The sequence below is a fragment of the Aptenodytes patagonicus genome, chromosome 6, assembly GCF_965638725.1.
Source record: "Aptenodytes patagonicus chromosome 6, bAptPat1.pri.cur, whole genome shotgun sequence".
NCBI lineage: Eukaryota > Metazoa > Chordata > Aves > Sphenisciformes > Spheniscidae > Aptenodytes > Aptenodytes patagonicus.
In genome coordinates this window covers 20,220,985-20,246,418 of record NC_134954.1, presented here as the reverse complement: position 1 = coordinate 20,246,418, position 25,434 = coordinate 20,220,985, and the positions used below count along the sequence as shown (strand labels likewise).

Here is a 25,434-nt window from a genome sequence, read left to right as displayed (position 1 = left end):
AGTACATAGTTTGAATACTCTCCTACTATGGCTTTGTCCTACAGATTTGGCCATAAAGAAGCAATGATTTGGGCTTTAATGGCAGTCTTAAAAATTTTTGGTCTAACAAGCAAATATCATTTGGTGTGTCCAGCAAAGTTGTTCTCTCTTTATGTTTATGTCAATTAAATTATGTCTGAAGCAAGGTTTAAGTGTGGTGGCATTGCAGTTAAAGATCAAAACCAATTGTTTTGCATGGCAATACTGTAAGACACTGCTATTTCTATTAAAAAAATCCATTTTTCTATAACAGATTACACTGTTTCTTTGAAGTGTGAATTTAAGCAGCTAGTGTTTATAATAATATGTACATCATTAATCTTCAGACTTTAATCTCTATAGTCCTATTTAACACAGTGAAGCTTCAAAGAGTACAGATGCCTTATATTGTTTATTGAGATATGAGGTAAAATATAAATGAAAGATCTGGGGAATCAAAATGATATCCATAACATTTTTTAATCTGCATAACATATTTAATGCTAGATGTGTTAGAAAGCTACCTGTATATTTGCCTGATGAACAGTAATACGGACATACTGGAAAGGGTAAACATATTAATTAGAGCCTGCACATCTCTCCTTCTTGCTAGTGTAATCATTAAATTGATTTTTCCAGTCTGACATGTAATTGTTCCAGCGATGGAATCCTGCTTTCCACTCTCGTTCTGCTTCATCAATATTTCCTGTAAAACATGAAATGGGTTACATTAATCTAAATTTGAATCTTTTTATATGCTAATTGAAAAATAATTTTGATTATCAATGTCATTTGCTCCAAATACATTATAGGATGGTCTTTTGCCTCTTTTCTAAAACCTGGAATGACTGAAAATTCTGTGATTAACACTTTATTTTCACATCAGGAAGGAAGGAAGGACTGCAAAGATATCATTCTGGCACATTGCAGGGTAATAAATATACTTATGGACTTGTTGCTTTTGGATAATATTCTGTCCATCAAATTTGTCATTTTAAAGCCACCATTATTTTTTTTTAAATCCTCAAAATATTACTTTGGTTCAGTATACTCTACAGTGAAACCTACATACGCTGAAGACTACAATATGCAAACCGAGATAGGTGCTTGTAAAGATACAATGAAATCACTGCTTTGTTCAAGGCAACTACAGTATTGTTGATAGTTTCAATGGATGGCCAGGATTTCACCCTACTGCGGAATAAATCCGCAAGTTTAATGCGTAAGGGGCACAAGTTTGGAGAAGGATACTGTAAAATGTGCGCTATGTCAACATGAAACCATCTTCTCTTTTCTTTTTCATTCTAGCCTATAAAGCATTTGCTGACTAATCCTGTGTCCCAAGGCAATATTTATTGCCAAATTTGTTATAGGCATCAGAGCAGAGGGTGAGAATGAGAGGAGTAATAAAAATATATCACTTTACAAGGTTCCCAGAGTATTTTATGGACAGGGATCACTTCCTCCAGTCCCAAAAGGTAATTAATGTTAGGGAGAAATGCAATGACCTTGCAGGAACAACCCATACAGCAACTAAAGGAAAGATAACATATGTAGGCTGTATCGCGTACTTGGCTTATTATTTTGGATCAGTTGTAGACTTTTTCTTAAAGTTTAGAAACTATTTATAATCTATGAATGCCTTTATTCATTCTGGACCTAATTATCTCAGTGTCCCATATTGACACAGCTTGCTTCCAAAAAAATTTGGTAACTGTGTTCATGAGGTAACAGTTCCATGGTTTCTTTATGCTCTTTTGACTTTATGTTCTTCTGCTGCAGTAGAGAATAGGCCCTTTCCCTCCATAAATACACCCTTCCCCCCCCCTTTTTTTTTTTTTTTAATTATCTGCTAGCACTGTAAGTTTAACTGGTTATGTGTAAATGAAATACTTTTGTGTTTTACACATCAGTAGAGAAAATATTCTGGAAAGAGAGTTAACAGATTCAGAGATTTAGTTTGGAGAAGCATCCAGTAATTTGGTTGCTTATCTGCAGTTTAGCTCAACATTTCCAAACCTTTTTGGTCTGGAAATCCAGATGGCAATTTAATGAGACTTTGAAATGAGGTTTACATTACTTCTTGGTTTCAGTGAGACCAGAAATAAAACCAAGATACTTTTTCTTGGGGAGGTTCTGTACTTCTTGTAGTCAAAAGGGAAATTGTGAAGAACAAATATAGGAAAAAATATTAAAAAATTAACCGCGCTCCTCTCCCTCAGTTCAAAGATGTAAATAAGGTTGGTTACATTGGAGATCAAAGAATTTCAGATCATTTTTAAATTTCTTCTGCAGGCCGCAATTGTCATTAACTCAAAGAGGAGTTTAAATACTGGTAACAATAAAACTGTGTTTTGATTACTAAGCGATGAAGATATGACTCACAGGACTATGGGGAGAAGACATGCAAAACATTTTACTTTCCTGACTCTAAGAACTCTCCTTTGCACGTTTCTTAATTTAAAGATGTAGCCAGGGTCTCGGGTAAAGCCAAATTTTCCACATATGTCAAATGGATTGGAAATTTAGCATATGAACCAGTACTCGTATTATTTGGAGAAAAATGCCTCAACTGTATTTCTTGTCCTATTCTTGATTATGGGTATCCAGTTTTATTTATCCAGGCAAAGCCTCCACTTATGAATTAATAAAACTCTGTTCCTTCTTTAAGTATTCAGGTTTAGATGTGTTTGAAGTCTGCCCAAAGACTTTAGAAACTGGAATACCTCTACCATACACACATCTTCAGTTAAAAGTCACTGTTCTAGAGTATAAATTGAGGCATTTCAGTGATTCTTAAAGATCACAGTGAAGAAGTGAGTCAGCTACAGAAAGCAGACAACGAGAAATTCAGAGTAGCCACCATTATGAATCTAAAAGACAAAAGGGGGAAGGAAAACACTGAAATAAGAACTTGGATTCCCATTTGTTTGGGTTTTTTCAGTGATAAGATCCAAATTGAAGTCACAAGTCAATGCATCCCATTATCACCAACATCATCAATCTCTTTGAAGCAACCACCCATGACTTAGATGAGCTGACAGCTAGAAGGCGGGGGGAAAAAAAAAAAAAGATGATTAGAGAATTTGACTTGACTAATATTACAGTTCAGAGCACTGGTTACTACAATGTGCTGCAGTACTACGGAAGTCAGCTAATAATACAGTGAGGTTATTTTGCTATATGCAGTCATTTAGGCAATCACAAACTTTATAGTAATACCAATTAGCCTAATGCAAAGCCCAGTGAAGTTTACAAGGAGAAAAGGCGAGGTTTCAGTAGGCAACGAATCATACCTCAGTGCTCAGAAAGGTCCCAGTTTAACAGACAAAAAAAATGAAAGGTGTTTTTTTTATTCTTCGGCAGTGTCAGTGCAGACAGCTGGCATTTCTTTTCTTTTCACACAGGCATACAGCCTTTACTTTAATGGCATTATAGAAAAGTTAAACTTATCTCCATACCATCATTTGTTGAACTGCTAGATGTGCCAATAAAGTGCTAATCTTAAATGTATTTTTGTGGTATTAACTGTAAGATTGGGACAAAGGCCATATAGCTGTTATGATATAGTATAATTAATAAGAGATAACAAGTTAGAATTAATTTTTCTGTCCTTAACAGGTCATAAATGTGGGTACCTGCAAACTTCTTGATTCGTTAGTATGATAAATGCTACGAGTTTATCTATGCTGTAGATTCTCATGGTGATAGTTTCTACACAAATGTTCAAAAGGAGAAAACAAATAGTATCTATATTTCAGTATCTCTATTCAGTGTTCTTTAACCACAAAGTCTGAATATCAATGCTTTTTTAACCACAACAGTATATTTGTTTTCATATGTATTTTTAAGGACTTCAGATTTTTTATTTATTTTCTTCTTCCAAAAGTCAATAGACCTCTCTGGGAGACGAAATATTGTAAGGGCTGTTATCTCTCCTATGACCTGGGATGCAAGGTACTGGAGTCAGAAAGAAATTAGACTGTTAAGTTACATAGCTTATTGCCCATAGGTGCACTGAGTACAATCTTACTTTGTCGGTAGGTGCAGTAGTATTGGTGAAGTTACTTTTGACTAGTTCACTTTTCTGCACGCATAATGAGTGCAGCGTCTAGCTCTGTGGGAAGTGAAAACTAATTCTGATGGTGAATTTTCTAATTAGTCACATTTTTAATATTCTTACTACCCTGGGTATTTACCTATATAGAATCCAGATACTATTTGGAGGATCACAGCAAATACAATTGTTTTTTCACTGGTCAAGAGGTTGAACTTTTCTCTGTCTCCACATTCAAAATCTGTTTAGCATTGTTTTAAAATATAACGTATTTATATTAGCTACTTTGTTTGATTTCTCTATAGATGATATATGATGCAGTAATATTAAATAAAATAGAAAAATATGTATTAGGCACACTAAAATAGCAATGGAACACAAATGAAAAGATTGGCTGCCTGCAGCTTTCTGTAATCAAGAGGAAACAAGCATATATAAATAGTTAGGGCTCTAGATGCATTAAAGATCGTGTTAAGGAGGTAGAGTCTAACACAGAGGCTTTTATAATTAACATATGATTGCTCTAAAAGCTACTTAAGAGCACTTACTGTCTACTGTCCCTCTGGTGTGTTTCTTTCAGATGCAGTCATCAGAAAAAGTTCTGGTGATTTTCCCAGTGCTCACACCTTTGAATGAAACATTAAATGCTGAATGGTCCCAGCTTGTTTTAGGGTGAGTACTATCAGAGGGTATTCTCGGTGTCTTTGCAATAGGGTTGAAATGTGTGTAGAATATGTGTCTAGTTGGAATTGAGAGCCCCCATAAGGCATGTCTAGGTCCAGTTTACCTGGCTAGTGATTATTATCAAGCTAGGCACAAAACTACATGTTTTGACTCATGTCTTCGGTTATACTTTTATATATTGAAATTGAAGGGGAAGACATTGCGAAATATTCCCAAATCATACAAACTCCTCTAGAGATATAAAGGCCGGTATTTTATATATGGCTGTTACTGTTGTGTTAGTGTGTGAGGCTTTTTTTTTTTTCTTATTAGTTTTCTCAATCCATAACCATGACAAATTCTTTGGAACATATCTGATTTGGTTACTTGAGGAAAATGGAAAATATGTAACCATAAAGACGGCAGGGACTAAATATTTTCCTCTCTCATATATTTAACTGCCTCAAGGAACCTGTCTTACCCAGCCTGTCATGGGAACAGGCTTGCTCAGATGCTAAAAACACTTGGAGCTGGCCATTGCATGCTGAGAAGACCTCAAGGGGGTATCAAGGCTTGTGCCAGGAGTGGATCAGTAACTAAAGAAGCAGTTCGTTACCAAGCACGTCCATATCACATTCCGATCACTTGGCGCAATGAGAAATCCCCTTGCAATTTCTGCAAAATAAGTTGGTTTAATTGTCCTCTTCAGGTTCTAATTGATGTAATTCCACTTTGTCTATCTGAACCCTACTTGAACTATAACTTGCAATAATGATAACATAAAACTTCCTTACTCCTTGTTCTCTGTCATCTTATATCATATTAAAGCAACCTTCTTTTTCTAAGAATGTTTCAATGGAAGAAGTAATAGAAAAGATAGACCCTCAGAAAATGAGGAAATACGTGTGTTTATGGCATGCACTGTCCTTTGGGCATAAAAGGAGATAGGATATGCAAAATAATATTTCAGTAAAGAGAATTATTACAATATAAAGTATTATATCATGTTTGTAAGCAGGATCTTAAAGGTTTCTTTGTCAGAATTGCATAAGATTTTATAGAGAACGTAAATATAAAAAGACAGTATTTCTGTTACAATATTTCAAGGACTGATAGATTTAGATACATGACAAAGCAGCACTACTTCTTGACAATATTCTTGTCTCATTTCTATATTAGGATCCAGGCACTAAGATTCTTTCCTTTGGCTAGGAATATGCTCAGGAATTTCTTTTAATTAAATTATGTAAATTTATGTTGTAAATTACTGAATATGGCAAAATGATGTATTTATGTTTCCTGGCAGATCCAGAGTGTTGCTTTGTCATCCCTCACACCACAGGACGATGCAAAGCAACTCTGCTGTCCTGCCAAGATGTGTTGAACTATGTCTGGTGATGTGCTCTCTTCTGCTCCACCACAGAGCATTTGGTTATGCACAGTCCATTTGTAAGATGCACATTACTCATAGAGTTTCACAGCCAGGTTAAAGAAATATGTAAAATAGTTCAGTTCTGGCTCAGCATAAAGGGCTTGTCAGAATTCAAGAAAACTCCCTCAAATCCATCCATAATTTGGTATACTGTGATTTTAAAATCACAGAGCATGCTTTATAAATTATTCATTTTTCCTACTGATTTTGCTTCTCTTGATTTAATTGAAACACATCTATTGAATTTAGAGGGGATAAAAGTTGAGCCATAATACAGTTATAAGCTCAAATGAGAAAGGAATAATTGTTTCAGAAAGAATCATCTGTGCACCATGAAAGTTTACATATTTTTAAGACTAACATTCAAACTGAAACTTACAGAAAACTTGCAAATTAGTAATTAACATTTAAAAAGTGTATCTTATTTTTGAAATGAGACCTCCCCCCTCCCCCCCCCCCCCAACACACTTTAAACTGCAGAATGCAGTTCTAGAGCTGCAAAATCACTTTATAAAATCAATTCTTCTTGAAGTCCAGAAGCACAGAGGCTTGGTCTGTCTAGTGGGCTTTGCAAAAACAGTGGCATCGGGCTTCTAAAGAAAATCTGAGTCCTTTGTGTTCAACTAAGCTTAAAGTTTCAAACAGCCTGGTATATTTTTCTGGGTAGTGAAATCTCATAAACACATTGTATACACAGTCAGGCACAAATAAGTTCTATTTTGCATAGGCAAATCCTGAAGTTTCTTGTTGTCATCAATGACTGACACTCTAGAAAAAAAACATAAGGCGCTCTCACGTGAGATGTAGAACAGAATCCCCTTTTGGCAGTAGCATCACACTTAATACCCTCTGTGGATTAGCTGCATAATAATATAATCCCATAAATAATAGAATCCAAATATAATACCCCACAATGTACCTTAGATACAGGAAGTTTATACAGAACATCTAAAGCCTCCAGAAATCCCAGTGCAAGCTCCCACTTCAGCCATGTCTTTCCTGCTCTCTGTAGTATCCCAGGAATCCAGAGCTAGGCAGTGCTGACCCTCACAGTGGGTAGCTTGAGAACAGAGATTTGAGGCATTCTAAAATGTCTCACATTGTGGCTGTATCTGCACTTTGGGGCAGAGAAGCTCCACACCGCACAAGTCCTGGGCCTTGTCCTGTCCCCAGGTTTTGTCCTTGTGCATAACAGGGTGCTACAGGGTGGTAAGCCCATAGCCAGAAGCATAGGGCATGTTGCAGGGTACACCCCCACAACAACATGGATGGTTTTGTCCAACATCTGAACATCTCGTGGAAATTCAGTTACAAATATGAATGTAAAGATTTAAATGAGAGTATCACGTTAATATCGAGCAAATGATCCTTGTGTAAAAGTTTAAATAAAAGCACCTATAAAAGCATTTTTACCTGTGATTTCCAGGACTTTGGGGAAAAAAATATTCCAGAATCGACACTGCTGAGCACGTAATTTTGTCAGTATCTCTGAAGTGTTAGTAGTTAATGTCAAATATTTTTGTTCAGTACTGGTGAAGACTGGCCATCTTGTTCCATTAATCACGGTCCCATTTGGAGTTCTAAATGAGAAAAGAAACATTTCATTTGGAATGAGGAATACCTCAGCACATCAAAAAAGTATACTTTTTTATTTAACAGTTATTTCAGCTTAAGTATGTTAGTTTGGAATTATTGAAGTATATTTTTGTAAGTAACAGGGGGAATAAAAGAAGATAAACTTTGTTTCAACTTCATTTGAAAAAAAAATACAATTTATATTCCCCTTTTGGGGTGTCCTGGGTTCACCTAAGGGGAAAAAAGTTAATAAATGACCATACACAAAATACACTTGTTGAATTTGGAGATTCTCACAGAAGCTGTAAATTATTATGGGTGGCTTAAGAAGAAACAAACCAACCAGTTTGGGAGGTTGAGTGGTTTATGTTTTAGTTTGAACGTTGCTGGCCTCTTCAGATAGACAAATAGATTGGACTAAACAGCTCGGATAAAAATGCAAGTAAAGGTACAAATAACGTCTAAACTTTGGATGAGAGCTATATTGGGAGAGAAAAGAACTATCCTTCATTAAGAAGGAACAGTTTCTCCTTGAAGAATGCTGAACCCCATCAGCGGAGTGCCAAACATGAGCAGTCTCAAACCTTTTGGAAACTGGGAAGAGGTACAGAGCACTTGGCTCTTTATAAAACAGGCTCTGCACGTTAAAGGATCACAGCTGTTAGTATTAAAATAGTTGTGATAAATATTTATAATACAATGGAATTCATAAGGTTCTAGGGACAGACATTCAGTTTTCCCCTCCAAAAAGGACAATATGTAGTATCTATATGACTGAAGAAAAAAATAATTGCTTTAAATGTGTAGAAAAAGAACAAAATGGGGAGCATTGCATAGGGAACAAATGAGACTGAATGTGATTTTCAGAAAAAGATGATTTGTGACTGTTTAAAGTATAAAACTATGTTAGCTCAGAAGAGGTTAAGAATACAAATTAAATATCTTATTGCAATGCGCAAGCGGAAGGACTTATTTTCTTTTCTAGAAGTTGATATCAAGGAATCTGGGGTTTAGGGCAGAACAACAGTAGTTGGTAATTCTCAGTGGGATAAATTAGGAACACTATTAGCTAAGTTAATTTGGTTATCTGTACTTTACTTTTCACCAGGACTCTTCCCAGAAGGCAACGGTCAGAGAGGAGTCCAGGCTGTGTGGACCCCACTTGAGTTCTGCTTGCCAGGAGTGGGAACAAGGTACTGGGTGTAGGTGGGAGCAGTCAGAGCACAAGATTCAGCTGCTGAAATAGTGTCGATATCTCTTAGTTCATTCAGAATGAATCAAGTTTTTGGCCCATGTTTTAGTATTCTGCTTTACTCTGGAATCTTTAGCACCAGGCATTGGCTGCTTAAGGAAAAGTGATGTTAGAGTAAGAGATTCAGCATGTCATTTCCCGACTTGCTCACTTCTTTACTAATTTTTCTTTACTAATTCAGCTCTGATTAACCTATGGCACCCTTTTTAACTGCACATTTATTTGTGGCTCATGAGAACGATGACTTAAGCAGAGCTGACTTGCACTTCAGTTCAAGATCAGAATGCTAATGGTGCTGTCAGTATTCATTTAACAGCTTTTATGCTATGCAATAAATCATGACATTCCACATTATAATTTACAGGTGTGGGGGGGATTACATAATAGTTACAGATGTATTTTACTAAAAATGATTGAAAGAACTGTCAGATGAACGCAGCATTTTGAAATATGTGAACCTGCTGATTATGACATTCTCCCTGCATTTCTAGGAAGCCTACTGTTCAAAGAAATGTCCAGTAATTTCCTTCTTAGCTCCATTATTGAAGGTTTCCCAAGTCAAAAAGTAGCTCCCAGTTACCGCAAAACAGAGACATCACAGGAGTATAATTTTTAACTGGTAAAGAACAAGTTACAATTATGACCTCATTGTTCTATCACAGTTACTGTTCATTCCTTCTTGATAATAACTTAATGATGAGGATTGCAGTGTCCAGAATAAGCTGTAACATTGCCTGTTTTTTGCGCCAAACTCAAAGTTTAACAATATTCATATAGAAAATTAAAAGTATTGTGAGGATATCCTTACTGAACAGAAAGGAATCCAATACACTGCACAACCTTGTCTCTGTCTATGTTTGGATGGACAATCTTTGCTGATACATTATAGGAACTTGCTTCTACTGGAACAAAGCTCAAAATTTCCATGGAAACCTCCTCCATCCTATCATCTTTACCAATTCCTCAAACCTCTGCTTTTTCATCGTCTGGTACTATTCAATCATCTCTTTTTCAGTACCTTCCAGTTTTGCCCACCTCAGTGCTGTCAACGGGGCCTGAAGGTGTGTCCCAAAAGGGCTTGGGCCACGCATCTTCAGGATGAACCTCTATCTTGTGCATCTACCTTGTCAAACACTAATCACCTTTCTTAGGCTTCTGTCCATATCTATAAGCTCTAGTCAGGGAAGACCTTCATCTTGTTTGGAGCTTCTTCAAATGTGAGATTCTTCACTGAATATTTTAGAAAGAAACTAGCTCCTTTTCTACGCACTTTTTAATGTTTGCAGGAACAAGTCTTATGGCAATAAAATACAATTATTTGAATTGCTCCCAGAGAAGAAATGTAAAGGGGAAAACAAAAACAAAAACAAGCCACCTGTGTTTAAACTTTGGTGTAAATAGAATTTGTTTCATTATTTCAGCTATTTTTTTTTTCTTTGCATGTGCCCTGAAGTTATAGACTGGACTCCTTCTACTCTCTGATAGTGGTACAGCAGCTCATTTATAGTTAATTATTTTGTTAAGATATGTCTTTAAGGAAGCCAAACTTATTTTCTCATTAACTTGAAAAACAGTCTCTCTCTGAGCTCAATCTCCAGCAAAACTGCTCTCATGTTCTACCTTTATACATATATGTGCTCTCAGTGAAGTTCACAAGCCTTTTTTAATCTTGTGCTCAGTGGAAGTTCCTTGGTATTGCTCACTGTTACTAAGTTCAGGTTTTTCCCCTTTGGGTATATTATGTCCATAACTGTCAATAACATTTAATTCTCAAGACTCATAGTAAATATGCTTGATTTGACACAGAAATGAAGAGGGTTTTAGAGGAGCTTATTCACTGATAACTTCTGTATATTTAATGTTCATCTTCAACAACTTTAGAAAGAGAAAGTTAATTTGGCTCAGATGGAAAATGCAACAACCTGAGCACAGTTTTGTTAATCATAATAAACATACATAAATTACCATTCTCATAATATGATCGATATACCTTGAAATAAAATACTAGCTCACTGCATATTTATTATTACATAGCATTACTCTTACAGATGGTTTATCAAACAAAAACACAAAAATTTAATTCATGATCTAACTTTTTTTTTGTAAGCATTCATGATATAAAGTACCTGTAAAATATTCACTTTATTTTTGTGAGTGAGCTCTGAATACTTTTCACTCTGCTGTGGTATCACCATTTAACAGAGAGGTTCTTTTGTAATGTTAGGTTATATTTTGATATAGTCCACAAAGAAAAATTTCCTCTAAGTCTCTTGAAAATGGTTTTAGGCATCATTTACCTTCCTAATGAGTGTTGTAAACACTAACTGTACCACATGCTAGCTTAGATCGTCCCAAGCTTTCACTATATTCCTATTTAGCTGCTTTATTTGTAAATGGGTCAGGTTAACATGTGTGTTTCTCTAGAGGAAAAGAAAAACACAACTCACATCATTTTAGTTGTCTAACACAGTGAGTTTGAGTTGGCGTAATTCATCTAAGATTCACAGGCCAAAACACAATTTTACCTCCAGTCTCCAGTAACCCTTTCCTCCAAACAGTCTCCCTGGAAGACCCCAGACAGACAAATATTTGTTCTGCCTTGCTGAAGCTGTTCATAGAGATATTGCTCCCTGAGAGGAAGCATACACTAATTTCACCTGAGCAGTATGTTATTGCTCTTAATTGTCTCTTCAGTTGCAGCTGGCTTCCCTCCAACCTGCTCTGAGAAGAGCTCAGCAAGCTCGTTTGCCTACAGTTCACCCTGTAGAGGATTTCCCATTCCTCCCCATTGTGTGGAGCAGCGGGAAGGTGGCCTCTCCATGCACAGCCTGCCTCCCTCCTGCTCTCATCATGGTAGCAGCAACCCCACCAGTCACAGACATTTAGTAAGGCAATTTCTTCCTTGGTGCCTTCTGCAGGTTATCACCAGACTGGCATTCTGCTGGCATGTGTCTTGTTAGCTGAATGGGTTACCCACCGAGATTAATGAAAAGTTATGATAATGCTGCTGCACCCTCTGCTTCCCCTGTGCAGTACGAACTGAAATCAAATGGAGACCTGTTCCTCCTAGGTGCGACTTTATTGGCTTCATCAGGGTTGTAACCGCGGATGCTCATTTTCAATTTGGCCCCCTTTTCTTTTAAACAGCTGGTTTAAAGGAGGAGAGAGTGAATGTGAATCATTTTTTATTAGCTTTCATGATTCCTTGTAGCTATCAAGCAGTACTGGCAATCAGCTGTTTTTCATAGGATGCCATTTTACAGTGTGTTACCATGGGCACAAGATAACACGGAGGGGGAACGGCCTTAGAGAGAATGCAGCAGCAACAATAACCCCATCTCTTGCGCACTTTCTACAGTTGCATTACAAAGCCTTTAAGAATTATGGAAATAGTCAGCTCAGCATCAGATAAGAAGCATACTGTAAGTGTTTCACCCCAGGGAAATGAGGGAATGCTCTGGGAATGAGGGACAATTCTGCACAGGTCTATACTCCAATCAAAAGGAGCCACGCAGTTGTAACCAAGGTGGCTTCAGAGCAGCCGTGTGAAGGCTACCAGCAGCACAATGTGGTTCCCACCCCTGAAAACACCCATGCAGCACCCCAGTACAGGTATAAAACCTGATAGGAGTGAATGTAATAAATAATGTCTTTGTGCTTGTAGAAATACATAATGAACTGCTTTTTCTGTAGCATTATAAATTTTGGTTGTGTTGTCTCCTATATACATTTTCTGCCAGGTGAAAGGGAGTAAAATAGCACAGGGCAGAGAAATTCAAGGTTCAGGCAAAATGAACAAAAGGATAAGAAGACATCAACTGGGCTATAGTATCAACAGTTGATCTCAGTGAGTAAGGGGTTGGAAGCAGAGTTATGTGGTTTACAACGCAAGCAAAGATGCCAAACTAACAGCTGGTACCACAGGTTAAGCTGTCACTGCACCATGTCATGCCTGCTTGCTTTAATGAAGCTACAAGTAGATTAAAAAAAAAAAAAGATAGGATGATAAGGGCTCCTGGATAACACCAACTTGTGACAGGTCCCCATCAAAGCTCTGGCCTCCAACTCCGCTCATCCGAGGGATAGGCTATGCCAACCATTAGTGCTTCTTTCTGCAGTTTGGCCTAAAGCATGAGTCCCTCTGCTGTTGCCTCAATCAACGAGCGATCCTGTTGACTTCAGAGGAATCACAATGGGGATATCATATGCTTTGAGGAAACGCCACAAGATTTGTATCTTAAAAATCTATCTCGGTTTTCCAATTGCTTTATTAGTGGCTGTGTTGTGTAGAACACCTCCATTAATCATGCTGGCACTAAACAACATACCCAATCAAAATATCTTTATTTATCTAACCCAAATGGATGAACCTCCACCTCCCTCCCCCCCCCCCCAGCCTGGAAGAAAACATTTTGTTGTTTTCCCTCTTTTCTACTTGGACAGAAGGGCACTCCTAATTAACAGGAGAGCTGATGAGTAACACCAGGAATGTCTGTGCTGCCTCAGCCCTCCGGAGCACTGTTCACTGCAGAGGGGTCGGAAGTGTTTGCAGCATTAGTCAGGCAAACGTATCCAGATGTCTTGCATAATTTCTAAAGGCCATGATGCATGATATTTATACCTATGTTCATTTCCTTGTTGCAACACAACAATTGCCAGGTTAATATCAATTTTGGACAGTGGTGTGGTCCCTGGGGGGGATGATGGTGTAGCGACAGTGCATGTTTGTGTAAGGCTTTGCTTGGACAGTATGACTGGGAGCTTAACAGATACTTTCCAGCCCAGTCCTATGAAAAAGAAGAGCAGATTTTATTGTTAACTACTGGTTGAATCTTCTCAAAGCCTCAAACAATTTGGCTTAATGCCAATGGTTTCTTCATACCATGCTATTAGTTTCAGATGACTCACTGTTAAGTAGACACCGAAGAGGGCTGTGAGGTTGAAGACTCAAAGTCCTTAATGTGAGGAACAGTCCTAGCTGTTGGAACAAAGAAAATGAACCTGTTCTGGAAACTTTCCTTAGAAAGGTTAGCAAGGGAAAGGATGAAGAAATATCTGTAACACCTGCAAAAAAAACCCGTTAACTGTAAAAACATCCCCAGAAGCATTAATTACTGTATAAGCTTTCCACTCAGAAATTGAGGCCTGTATAAATCTGAAAGGCTCTCACTGCTTGAATATGTGGATTGCCTCTGATGCAATATCACCATCAATTGGGTCCACCTATGTATGATTCAGTATAATGAATTTATTCTTAGATTTTTGAAATTCAGACAGTTATCCAGAACATTTTCCCCAAGTAAGCTAATTATCTACCACCTACTAAAATGATTTGATGGACTCCCTGGCTGAAATCTTTACATTATACCAAAATGTTTTACATTAAATTGAACACTTTGAGGCTTTTGTTATTAGAAGCTGCAAAAGCGAAGACAAGATGACAGGGGCACTTTTTTGTCCATTATCCAAAGTTTATGAATTGGCCCATTTAGAATAACAAGACAAGGGGAAGTGTCACCCCTGAATAAGTGAATTGGAAAGCTGACACGCTATCACTTCACAAATACATATATTACTTTTGATGTCACTACTGCTACCAGTTGGTGCTCTTTATACATCATACCACATAACAAGTTACGTTGCTAGTTTTTATTTAATTACTTAATATCAGCTAATCACTAACCATCCTATCTATTGAAGTGATCGACCCTCTGTGCAAATGTGCTGCCACACTTTTATTTTAAAATATTCTCTTAAGGTCTTTATCCTCTTAGACTAATGGGAAAGACAGCAGCTCTCTAATCTATCAGCTGAAGAGGGTGAACAGTGCCATTTATAATAACCAAGCTCTAAAAACTACCATACTAAAAGGTGACAACTCAGACAGGGGTATTGTCAGCCTGTGCGATATTGGGTGATTGGAAAGCATCCACGATTAAGTTTCATACACTAAGCTTCCTTGCAGCCTCATGGCACCAGCATTCTCAAGGTATCAGGCCTGTGCTCCTGTGACACTATGAAGAACTGGGGAATTTAGGAAAAAAAAAAATTAGTCATGTTTAAAAACATTGTTTTATTTATTAGAATTTAATTCTTGCAAGAAAATAGTAACCTGTTTCTGAAAATCTGTAGTAATTAAGCCTTTCTCACTTACTATGATGCAAAAATTGTTGGTCCTGATTCTGCAACATTTGAGCCTTACTCAGATTCCCACTGTAACAAATGAAAGGACTCATATGATTGAGTACTACAAGTTTGAGAGAGTTTGCAGATTTGAATCCTTCAAATTACTTTTCTTAAGCAGCTGTTTATGGGAAGTTCATTACATTCTGTTGTGCTCAGTTCTCACTCAGCGATCACACACGAGTTCATAATCTAGTGACTATAAAGTGCCCCTAAGCCACAGCAAAAGGAAACTGCTTTGCAAGTTATATTGTAGGTAAATATTATTTCTTCTGCTGATCCTTAAAGAAACCTGTAGGATCCAGCTGGCATACTTTTTAACTGACAGAAATCGGAGAAGGACCTTTGCAGCTAGGCTTTCTTACACTTTCACAGGCTAAATAAAGCTCAGGATATTCCTTCCAGATTCCAGCTTGGTGACAGCAGTTGTGTGTTTAAATGTCTTAAACTATAAATTATCATGGTATGCACTATTACAACCAATATCAGTTTCAGGAAATGAAGCAACAAGCTGTTGCTTCTTTTTTGGTCGACTTGTGCTTTGCTCAAAACAGCCTCATGAAGCACCCATCAAGTTGAAATGATTCTTGCTTGTGCATGTCCTGGTACTTATTTGTGAATTCCTGCTATATATAAGGGATTGACATGGTAGGTCTTAAGGTATTGGCCATAAATAATATAGTATTTGAGAAATTTAGAACCAGGATGTTCTGCCTTAGCTCTTTGGGCATGCTTGCAATGCATTTAGGAGCTCAGTGCCTCAAATCCCTGGCTCCTGGATTGGAGTCTGCTCTGGTATCAGAAGTAATAATGAGCTGGGTCAGCCGAGCCAGAGCTAATGAGCTTTTCAGACCCTGGCTGTGTATTTCTAACCTCCTGGGTCCACGCTGGCACTCCTGCATGTAGGTCTCCTCCACTGTGAAAATGTTCCAGCAAAGCTTGGTGCTATTTCAGGAAGCCCTGACCCAAACTTCACTACCTTTATAGCATATGAGATGTGATTATCATACAAGGTCTGGAACAGCAGTCCCACCGCTCTAAGAGTCAGTAGCACTAGAAACTTGAAAACGAGTTAAACTGTCCTTTCCTGAGCAACTGGTAAAGTTAAGTATGACCCGACCTTTCTCTAAATTTAGCTCTAATTAATAATGAAGATCCACTATGATTTAAATGAGAACAACATTGTCCCGATATCCTCTGGGTTCATCTGAGTGAGGACTATTAGACCTGTGTCTCCTGTCCTCTCAGCAAGTCTATACTACAGTCGTAAAGCTCTGACAGTCAGAGATCCCTCAATATCTCAGATGGTACATCCCAAATACATGCATGTTCTGCACAGTTTTGAAGAGGGTGTAAAGAAGAGACTGAACCATGCTGAATCTCACAGCTTTCTCATCACAGAGCATTATTTCTGGCCAAAGAAAAAAAAGCAAGCTCTGAAAATGGAAAGAGCCTGAGTGCTGGAGGCTGCCACAGTGAGAAGAATGATTGGCAAGAGGAAAAGAAAAAAAAAAAAACCACCCAAAACCAGCGAATAATCTTCAACTTAATGGTACGACTTCAATAAGACAAAAGATTTGAAGTTAAATTGAGTTCAGGGAAATGGATGAAATTTTGTCATTAATGTGGAAATAATTTTAAACTACCAAAAAATATGTTTTATCCTGTCTTGTTTTAAGAAATACTTATCACTCACTCAGTGTGATGCTCACAGCCACACTAAGCGGAACGTGACATGTCTAATATAACATACCTACAACATATAGTTGTAGTCATTTACACATTTAGATTATGTATTGTGATAAAGCGGTAAAGAATTTTCAAAAGTACTTTATTCCTTCTGCTTAACATGCCCTGCATCTGATGTGTTATTTTGCACTGTGTTTGAAGACCAGTCCAGCACTTTTTGAGGTGAGTCAACTTACTAGTTAGGGGCTGATCCAAATCCAAACAAATGGAACAGATTGATTGACTTCAAAAGCGTTGGATCAGGTCCCAACTGGAGAAATACCTGTAGCTGTTTACAAAAGAAGCTTCTCTCCTCCTGGACAGAATTCACAATGATGGTTTCACACCTTCTCCAGGACTCCAGGTTATGGTGTGAATATTCACAGTTTGTATTTATGTCACTTTTGAATAGACATGAGAGAGGCAACACTATGGCTTAGCCCTTCTTTATTCTAGAGGAACATTTTTGCCTTTTTTTCTAATGTTTCTGTGAAGTATTTTGTAAGAACCTTATGCCCTTTCGTATGGTATCAATTTTAGCTTTCAAGGACCACTTTTCACAGCTGTTATTTTTTAACACTCCTGGCTACAGCAAGAAATCAAATTAAACTATAGTTTTTAGTCTTCCTTGTAGAGCTTGAAGAGGACTGTTTGGAAATGGAAGAAGGTGCTGAACCCTATTGAGACCTTGAAGGAGGAGGTAACTTCCATAGAAGGTAAGTAAAAGAATAAGTAGACAGGAAGGCACATGGCACTTGCCCTTTTACTCATCCTCTGAAACTGTCTTATCTCCTCTACAACCTCATTTCTCCTTCTCATGACCTGGAAAAACATAAACTTACATAGTATCTTAACCAGAATTGCTCCCTGAGACAAACTTAAAGAGAGAGTGTAAAGGGAGAGAAAAATGTTTTTATTGCCATGGAACTATTAATACTGTGTTTTAAATTCCCAGTGTGTTTGGTAAAATTTTTCAGCCTAGTTGGTTGTGAGAAAGAGTAAATACTGTACTCATATGTATATGATTGCTGTTTCCATCTCTTGCTTTCTCTCCCATTAATAGAGTTCATCCCAGACACTCAGAAATTGTTAGATAAATGGATTCAGTGTTTTCCTTATCTCTAGAGACAAAATTTTCAATACAGACTGTGTGGAAGATACTATACTAAGTTATAATATTTGAGAATTGTTTTCAATTGTAATTGCCCTAATCATGATTTCTTTTCAAGATGGATGCTCCATATAGCCCTGCACCAAATAAAATAATCTAAATTCATTGTGTCCTGATGGACTTCATCATAGTAGCATTTTTCTTGATATTTTCCAATACTGCCACTGTTTTATTTCTGTGAATGGTAGGAAGAGCATGAGTCACAAACTTCAACTACCATGTAATCTAGGCCAAATTCAGCAGTCTTATAAATGAAACCATTAGGTAGCTTTCAGTAGCGTGTATATGTGTTATTGCTTCATCTGAAACAGAACCACTGATACTTCATGATGGGAAATGTAAATAAGAAGCTGTAGTGTTCATAACCCCCCCCAAAAGTTATTTAAAAATAAAAAAAAAGATTAAGTTCTTTTCTTATCTGTGTTATAAATTCATTGTAGGTTTGACATTTACAAGTGGAAGTTACATGTAACTTTCTTTGATAAACACATTCAAATTATGTCCCAGCATTATAACATCCTCTGAGTCTGATTTGAACTACACCAAGAGGGAGATCTCCAAATACCAACATTTGGACTGAGAGTCATGAAAGGCATGGTCTCAAGAAGAAATAGTGTGTAAAGAGGGGAGGATATCTGAGCCTTCTCTTCCAGAATTGAGGGGGCTTTTGTGGAAATTATAGTATGCAGACTACTTCATACCTAGGAAAAAACAACTGTTAAACCTCCAAGCATTTCCAGTTGTATAGAAAATACATTTGGAGGCTACTCCTTGAGAACACCATTGTGAATAACATTCATGAGAGGCAGATATTTAAAACTTCATTAGTTAAAAAAAAAAAAATAAAAATCACAGTATTTGAACCGCAGCTCTGGTAGAAAAAGGATCTCTCTGGTGTAAATTTAAGGCAACACTCTTTAGAGTTTGTATCGTATGAAATTAGGAAGTTGTCTTATGTTCCCTCAAGGATAGCTAGAGAACACAGATGGCAGCCAGAGATGTCTGGGAAAGCAGATGATGGCAGCTTTTAATTTTACATCTGTGCTATCATATAATTGTGTAACATCACTAACTGTAAGCATGAAATGCCTGATTTCTACTTATGCAGCTTCTAGTTTTGTGGGGACAGAATCTCAGAAATCCTGTTACTAAATTGCTAACTACATTTACCCACAACCGACTTCTCTCACAGCTGATTGAAAAAAATTAAACATCATATTGAGCTACCTTCAAAAATATGCTGTTAGGTAACCTCTGCTGCTCCTCATTTCCTCTTTTCTCCCCTTTGCCACTTTCCTGAAACAAACCAATCTCTTGCATTGGGGAATAAATTAAAATGTGTACCGAAAGGTTTCCATTCTTCATGTGAAATTTCTCAGTAGGACCTCAGATTAGTGTTCCAGAACCACCTGGAAAAATGGGGTTTGCAGACCTTTTAAACTTCAATTTCTGTCTTTTGATGATGAAACAAGGACTAAGCTGCAGAAAAGCAGCACAGAAGAAGAGTGCCCCTAAAAAGAGGATTAACTGTGGATGAACATTAATTAGAATTTCACAGTGACTTTTGCAACCATGTGTTTACATGCCTGCAAAAGTTATGACATAGGGAAAGTAATCCCTAATCCTAGATTATCTCTGAAGTGTATTGCTCTTATATGTGAACCTGCCTTACACATAACTCATAAATTCATGCATGCATTTCCTTCATTTCACTGTTCACAGAGTCTTTCACCTCCCAAAATGGTTAACAAGTCTCTCGGACATTTTCTTCTTTTATCTTTTCATCTCTTTTTGTTCTTTCTCTCTTCTTTATGTCTTTTTTTTGTTCACCTAGCCTCTTGCATCAGTTAGCATTTCCCTTTCTTGTTTTCCCATCTTCCTTACTCATGTACTTTCCATCAAACACTAAATTATTTCCATCCAGGTTTCTTATTCCCATTCCTAAATTTGAGGTAGCAGTCATACCATTATTTTATTTCAGCTCTTGGAACAGTTGTATCTCTTTATTCCTTTCCTTTCCCCAAAACATATCTGCGTAGGCTCTTTGCCTCGTTCTTGCACAGCAGGGAACCATGTCCGTTACAGGCTCTTCTACCTATCTCTGTCGCGAGAATAGGTAGAGCCACATCCAAGATATTTCCCTCTCTTCTTTTACAGGGTTAGCCAAAGGCAGCATAGCTCTACAAAAATCCACCTCAAAGAGATCCACTTCATCATTTCTTTTCTTGTGCCTGTGTGTGCACGTTTGTATGTCTTTGCCTCCGACTGCAGACACAGGGAGTTCACCATGCTCAGTCCCAGGAGTGTGCATTATCACGGCTGGTTTTGATCCTGCAGCTTTTGACAATTGTATTAGAGCTTACTCTTTTCTATAAAGTATTACCAGTGTTATATTCAAGGCAAACCTTTGCATTATAGTTTTAGGGTTTAGTTTTATGTCTCATTCAATTACTCCTACAATATTTGGACATTTCCTTAATAGATGTTCTCATCTCATGTTTGAAAATAATAGTTTGACTCATCTGTTGTAGAGAATGGAATCTGTATGGACGGAATTGCATTTGCTGCACTTATGGAAAGTAACAAGACATCTTGTAATTTTGCAATATTTGTAATAATATTAAACCAGTCTAAACACCGTGTATCCCAGATCTATTTTCAAAAGGTGACTGAATCAAATACTCCTGTTTTCAATTTTGAAATTCAATGACAGCTTGTCAGCTTGCAAGCCAGAAAGAGAGAGATGACTGCCAAATGTGAGTGTCTAGTTACTGATTTTTTCCACGATGCACTATTTCCAAATAGATTGCTAAAAAGATGTTTCCATTACTGCTTCTGAATATAACAGTACATGTAGACCCTGGAAAGATGATGAGTCACTATTAAGAACCCAAAAACCAAAAGTGAAGTTGGAGAAATAAGAGTAAGTTTCCTAAAATTTGACCTTTTTTTTGTTCATTACTATGATTTCCACAATTTTTTTCATGGCTCAGAAATTATTCCCATGAAGGAGAGTGAGTGTGAGAATACATGTGCCCTTTTGGGTCAAAATTAAAGCTTTGCTTTTCCCTAACATGGGAAAGGAAGACTTTCCATATATCTTTTTGTATTTTTAGAAACCTCTCTCACACCTTGTTTATACTCCTTCGGTTTTTACCTCACACCCAGAAATCTTTTGTTCTGGATTCTTGACCTGATCCAGTCAAATCACTAGTTAAGATGACAAATTACTTATTCTAGATAAATGTGAGATGTCAGAAGCAGCAGCCTCAGGGAAAACGTCCTCTCAGTCCCGCTGAGCTGCAGCTCTGGTGTGTTTGAAGACCCTGTGAGGACCAGCATCGGGTCTCAGCTGAGTAGCTCCAACCCAGGCACCTGCCCCTGTCCCTGTGAACCGGGGCTAATCTCAGGAAGAAATACAACCCACAGTAAATTTCTTACCACAAAATGGCTTAGCGGTACATAAAACTTCCTAGTTTCTGAAATATTAGAAAATTAAAAGTGATTGGAGTTTTATATTTGCTTTTTTCCCCCAGTATATTCATTCCTTTCCATACATAGAGTATATAGGTCCCCAGTTCAATCTGCTGTCTGGACTCTATACGAGGCTGTTGTTTTTGTTTTCACTGTTCTGAAACTACTCTCTATAAACATGTTGTGATAAGTTGGTAACAAAAGCAGTGAAATTTATTATATGTCTACCAGTGGAACATCAGGGAAAGGCAATAATAACGAGGCAAAGAGCTTCAGAGCTTTAGTGGGACAATCAAAGCCTCACAAATTCCCCTAAAACATAGGAGGAAATATTTCAAAGGCTTCACTTTATAGAAAAAGCTGCAAAGATTTGTTTCAGCAGTTGTAAAACTGGCAGTGAGACAAGTTTTGCCAGTTTCCTTTTATCTGAAACATTTTTCACAAAGCCTTAAAAATATTATCTTTGTATGTTCCACTACATTCTTATTTGAGTTTTCATCTCATCTGATTTGTCTGTCTCCTTGTCACTTTACGTCACTCATGTCTAAAAAATACTGTTACCAAATCTAATGAATAAAGTAACGCAAAAGGTATAACCTAGCAACCACCGATTTGGGTTGCCATATATTTTTTCATGATAAATAAAACTTCCTCTTATTAGAGTTGGCAGAGCATTCTGCTGCTTATGATTGATAGTACCTGTCAGTGTCACTTGCTTACTTTCAAAAGCTTTCTGAAGAATAACAAAAGTGCAACAGAGAAATGAATTTTAAAAGCGTTTAGAAAGAGAAATTTAAATTCTTTCACCATGGACTTCACTTAAAATAAAGTGTGCTGGAAAGCATTCAGAAGGCCACTGAAAACTAACTTAGTATTGTTAAAATGAACTTTACCTGTACACGAGCATAATCATACTGAGCCTGATCCACTCTCTTCCATATAATAACACGCTATGGTTTTCTGCTGAATACGATTTGGTTACATCTCTTTGCCTGTCTAATTTTGATGACGTCTGGCATTTTATCAAATGATTTTAAGGCTACTAATTGATATTCAACTGCTAATATTCTTAAATACAGCAATCAGCCAAGGAGACCCTAGCTCAGGGTAAATGGAGGAATTTCAAATCAAAGTGTAAATCAAGAACATCAATTTTGGAATCTGTTCTTTCCTATAACCCAAATATTTTACGATACTTGATTTATTCAGACAGCACCAGTAATAACCCTTTTTCTTTCCTCACTGGTAGACCAGAGATTTTTGAGGGTGTGATGACAATGTTGTTCTTTCAAGGCTCAAGTACATGCAAAAAAAAAAAGGCATTTTATGAAATTATGCTAATAGCACTAGAAACAGCTGGGATATTTGGTCAACCTTACTTGATACCAAGAGTTCAGTCATTAAAAATTGTAGTGATAATGAAACAGCAGAAGTGTTCAAGTGATGGAAAAGGAATTACCACACCTGGAAACTTTTGTCTTCCAATCCCAGGAATTTATTGGCAGTTTAGTAATAGTTACCTTTCTCTGCACCTTAACGGACATCAGTATCCACCCCAAGACTGACTTCACACTGTTCAGCCAGGAGGTTCCTACCAATGCACTTTCTCCCTCAATAAATTGAATCCAATTTTAAAGTGAAAAGGTCATTTGAAGATACAAGTGTTCAGCTGTGAGCAGACTTCAGATACCAGGGCGCTGGGGTTTATCCAGGACTGGAGGGCAGAGGCACTTCAGCCACGCCTGGAAGGGCAGGAACTGACTGCATGTCTCCCCGAATAAAAGGCTAATTATTGGAGTGATGCTTTCCTAAACACTGTGAATTGGAGCATGGTATTTTTCTCCACAAGTAGCACATCCTTGCAAGACTCTAACAGATAATCCATACCACTGATTACTTAGATCTGCTCTTGAAATAAATCATAAGCGTATTTCCGAGGGGGAGAGATGCTGCAAGTGTATAACTGGAGAGTAAGTTACCCACATTGCAAGTCTGCTTAGCCACAGCTCCATGTTCAGTGCTTACCTGTGTCCTGTGGTCTATCCATGAGCATCAGGGTTAGCATTAGCTAGAAATAATCCAAAGGGCTGATCCTAAACATCACTACCAGGAATCTTATGGACCTCCCAGTCTGTCCTTTCTTCAAGCTACTCCATGTTAACTGCTTGAACAGTCAGACCCATGAGGTAATTTGCTTTTTTTTTTCCCATTCTTCTCAGACTGTGATATGAAGTAATGTTATTTATATGGGTAAATACTGTAGACAGCGATGAGCAGCCTGTCCCTACATGCAGTAACAGAAGTAGTTACAGTATCCATAGTTCCCAGGGGTTCCCAAGCCACTGAATCCTGTTCTGGAAAATGAATCTGCAGGGAACCTCATGACTGAAATGACTGAAAAGCAGTGGCTTATTGTCAAAGATGACTATTTCAGCAGGATCTTCACAGATGTTACAGACCATGTAAATATATGGCAGATTCCTAAAATGACACTATTCCCTTGGGTACTGAAGAGAGATATTGGTGTATAATGCCAGCATCTAACTTCAAGCCTCACAGGCAAAATGTCTCTTCCCGTCTCCTACCGAATCATCTATATTACCCATTCCCCATTCATATGAAAAAATAGAATATCTTTATCCCTGTTAATTTTCCAGCAACAATGGTCAGTTATCACTGATATTTATTTTTAGCAAGGATGTGACATACGAAGTGCCTAGAGACTTGGAAAATTGCATCAGCTACTGATGGGGGGTGGTGATCGGGTTGGAAATCCTTGGGCTGGCTGACAGTCTCCTTTTGTTTACTGAGAAATGTAGGAATCAAGAATTTCGCATACACTCTTGGATCCTTTGAAGGAGTCACTTCTCTTTTTCTCCATAACAACTTTTCTTTTCTTCTTACATGACATTAGGTATTTCTAAGAAAGAGAAAATGTTCCTGCAGGGCATACCTTTGACTTTTCATGTCACCATTTTTATTCCTAGTGCTCATGTGAGAATGAAAAACAGAGATCATTAGGGTCACATACGGGCTTGAAGACCCCTCGTGAGAAACAACTCTGCATGCAGTGAACTGAACCGCCTCTCAGTCCTTTCCAACCAGAAAGTACGAGGAGTTTTGTTGACTCCACCTTATCTCCTTTCCTCTGCAGGCTGCTCTTCCCTCCCTTATGCTTTTGTACTTCTGCACATTAGAATATTAGGTCAAACTCCCCCACTAAAAATTGTGCTATACAATATTTCTGATTTTCATCTTTTGCTTGATTTTCTCCTCATCTACTGGAGACATCTACGGTAAAGTAATTTTCCCCTCAAATGTTTGCCCTTTGATCATGCCAGAGTTTACTGTAACCATTATGTCAAACAGGGCTTCCCCAGTTCTTTACAAATGTTTACTCTGTGCTCAAAGGTGCCAGGAAAACAAGGATCAACTATTACTTTCAGAATTATTAACAATTTTTATTATTTCCTCACTTATTGAACACTATGAATAATGTGTTACAGAGCCTAAGGGGTCTGTGTTCTGGACAATGACGAAAGTGTCACATAATAGGTTAACACCAATCTGATCATTTGCTGGTACATAAATTGCATGATTGTATTGTTTACCCTAATAGTGAAGTTTTTGATACTTGTGGTGGAAGCAGAGGGAGGGATTATCTGCTGTTTGCTGTGGAAACCACTTGAAATTCGATCTGTAGGCTAATTATAGCGCGAATGATAATCAGACTAGATGATGGGACTGTCTTCTATAAATTTAAACCTGAATGTACCTTATGTTGTCTAATTTTAGCTAGCTACAGTGACAGGGACAAAGTACTTTATTTTGCACAGCAGGTAATTGAGATTTTATATATATATCTATATTTTTATATAGAT

The 25,434-nt window shown here is 37.5% G+C and overlaps 1 protein-coding gene across 2 annotated transcripts in view; it reads right to left on the bottom strand.

Moving 5' to 3' along the window:
• Window positions 1-411: 411 nt before the first annotated feature.
• The window catches only part of BCHE (butyrylcholinesterase), a 55,487-nt gene continuing 30,464 nt past the window's right edge, over window positions 412-25,434 (bottom strand). For both annotated transcript variants that reach the window (XM_076341416.1, XM_076341415.1), the window contains exons 3-4: window positions 7,584-7,750; window positions 412-724 (exon numbers count right to left, since the gene is read on the bottom strand). In XM_076341416.1, the coding sequence (XP_076197531.1) occupies window positions 597-724; window positions 7,584-7,750 (295 nt within the window). In that variant the 3' untranslated portion in view covers window positions 412-596. The remainder of the gene's footprint in view (window positions 725-7,583; window positions 7,751-25,434) is intronic.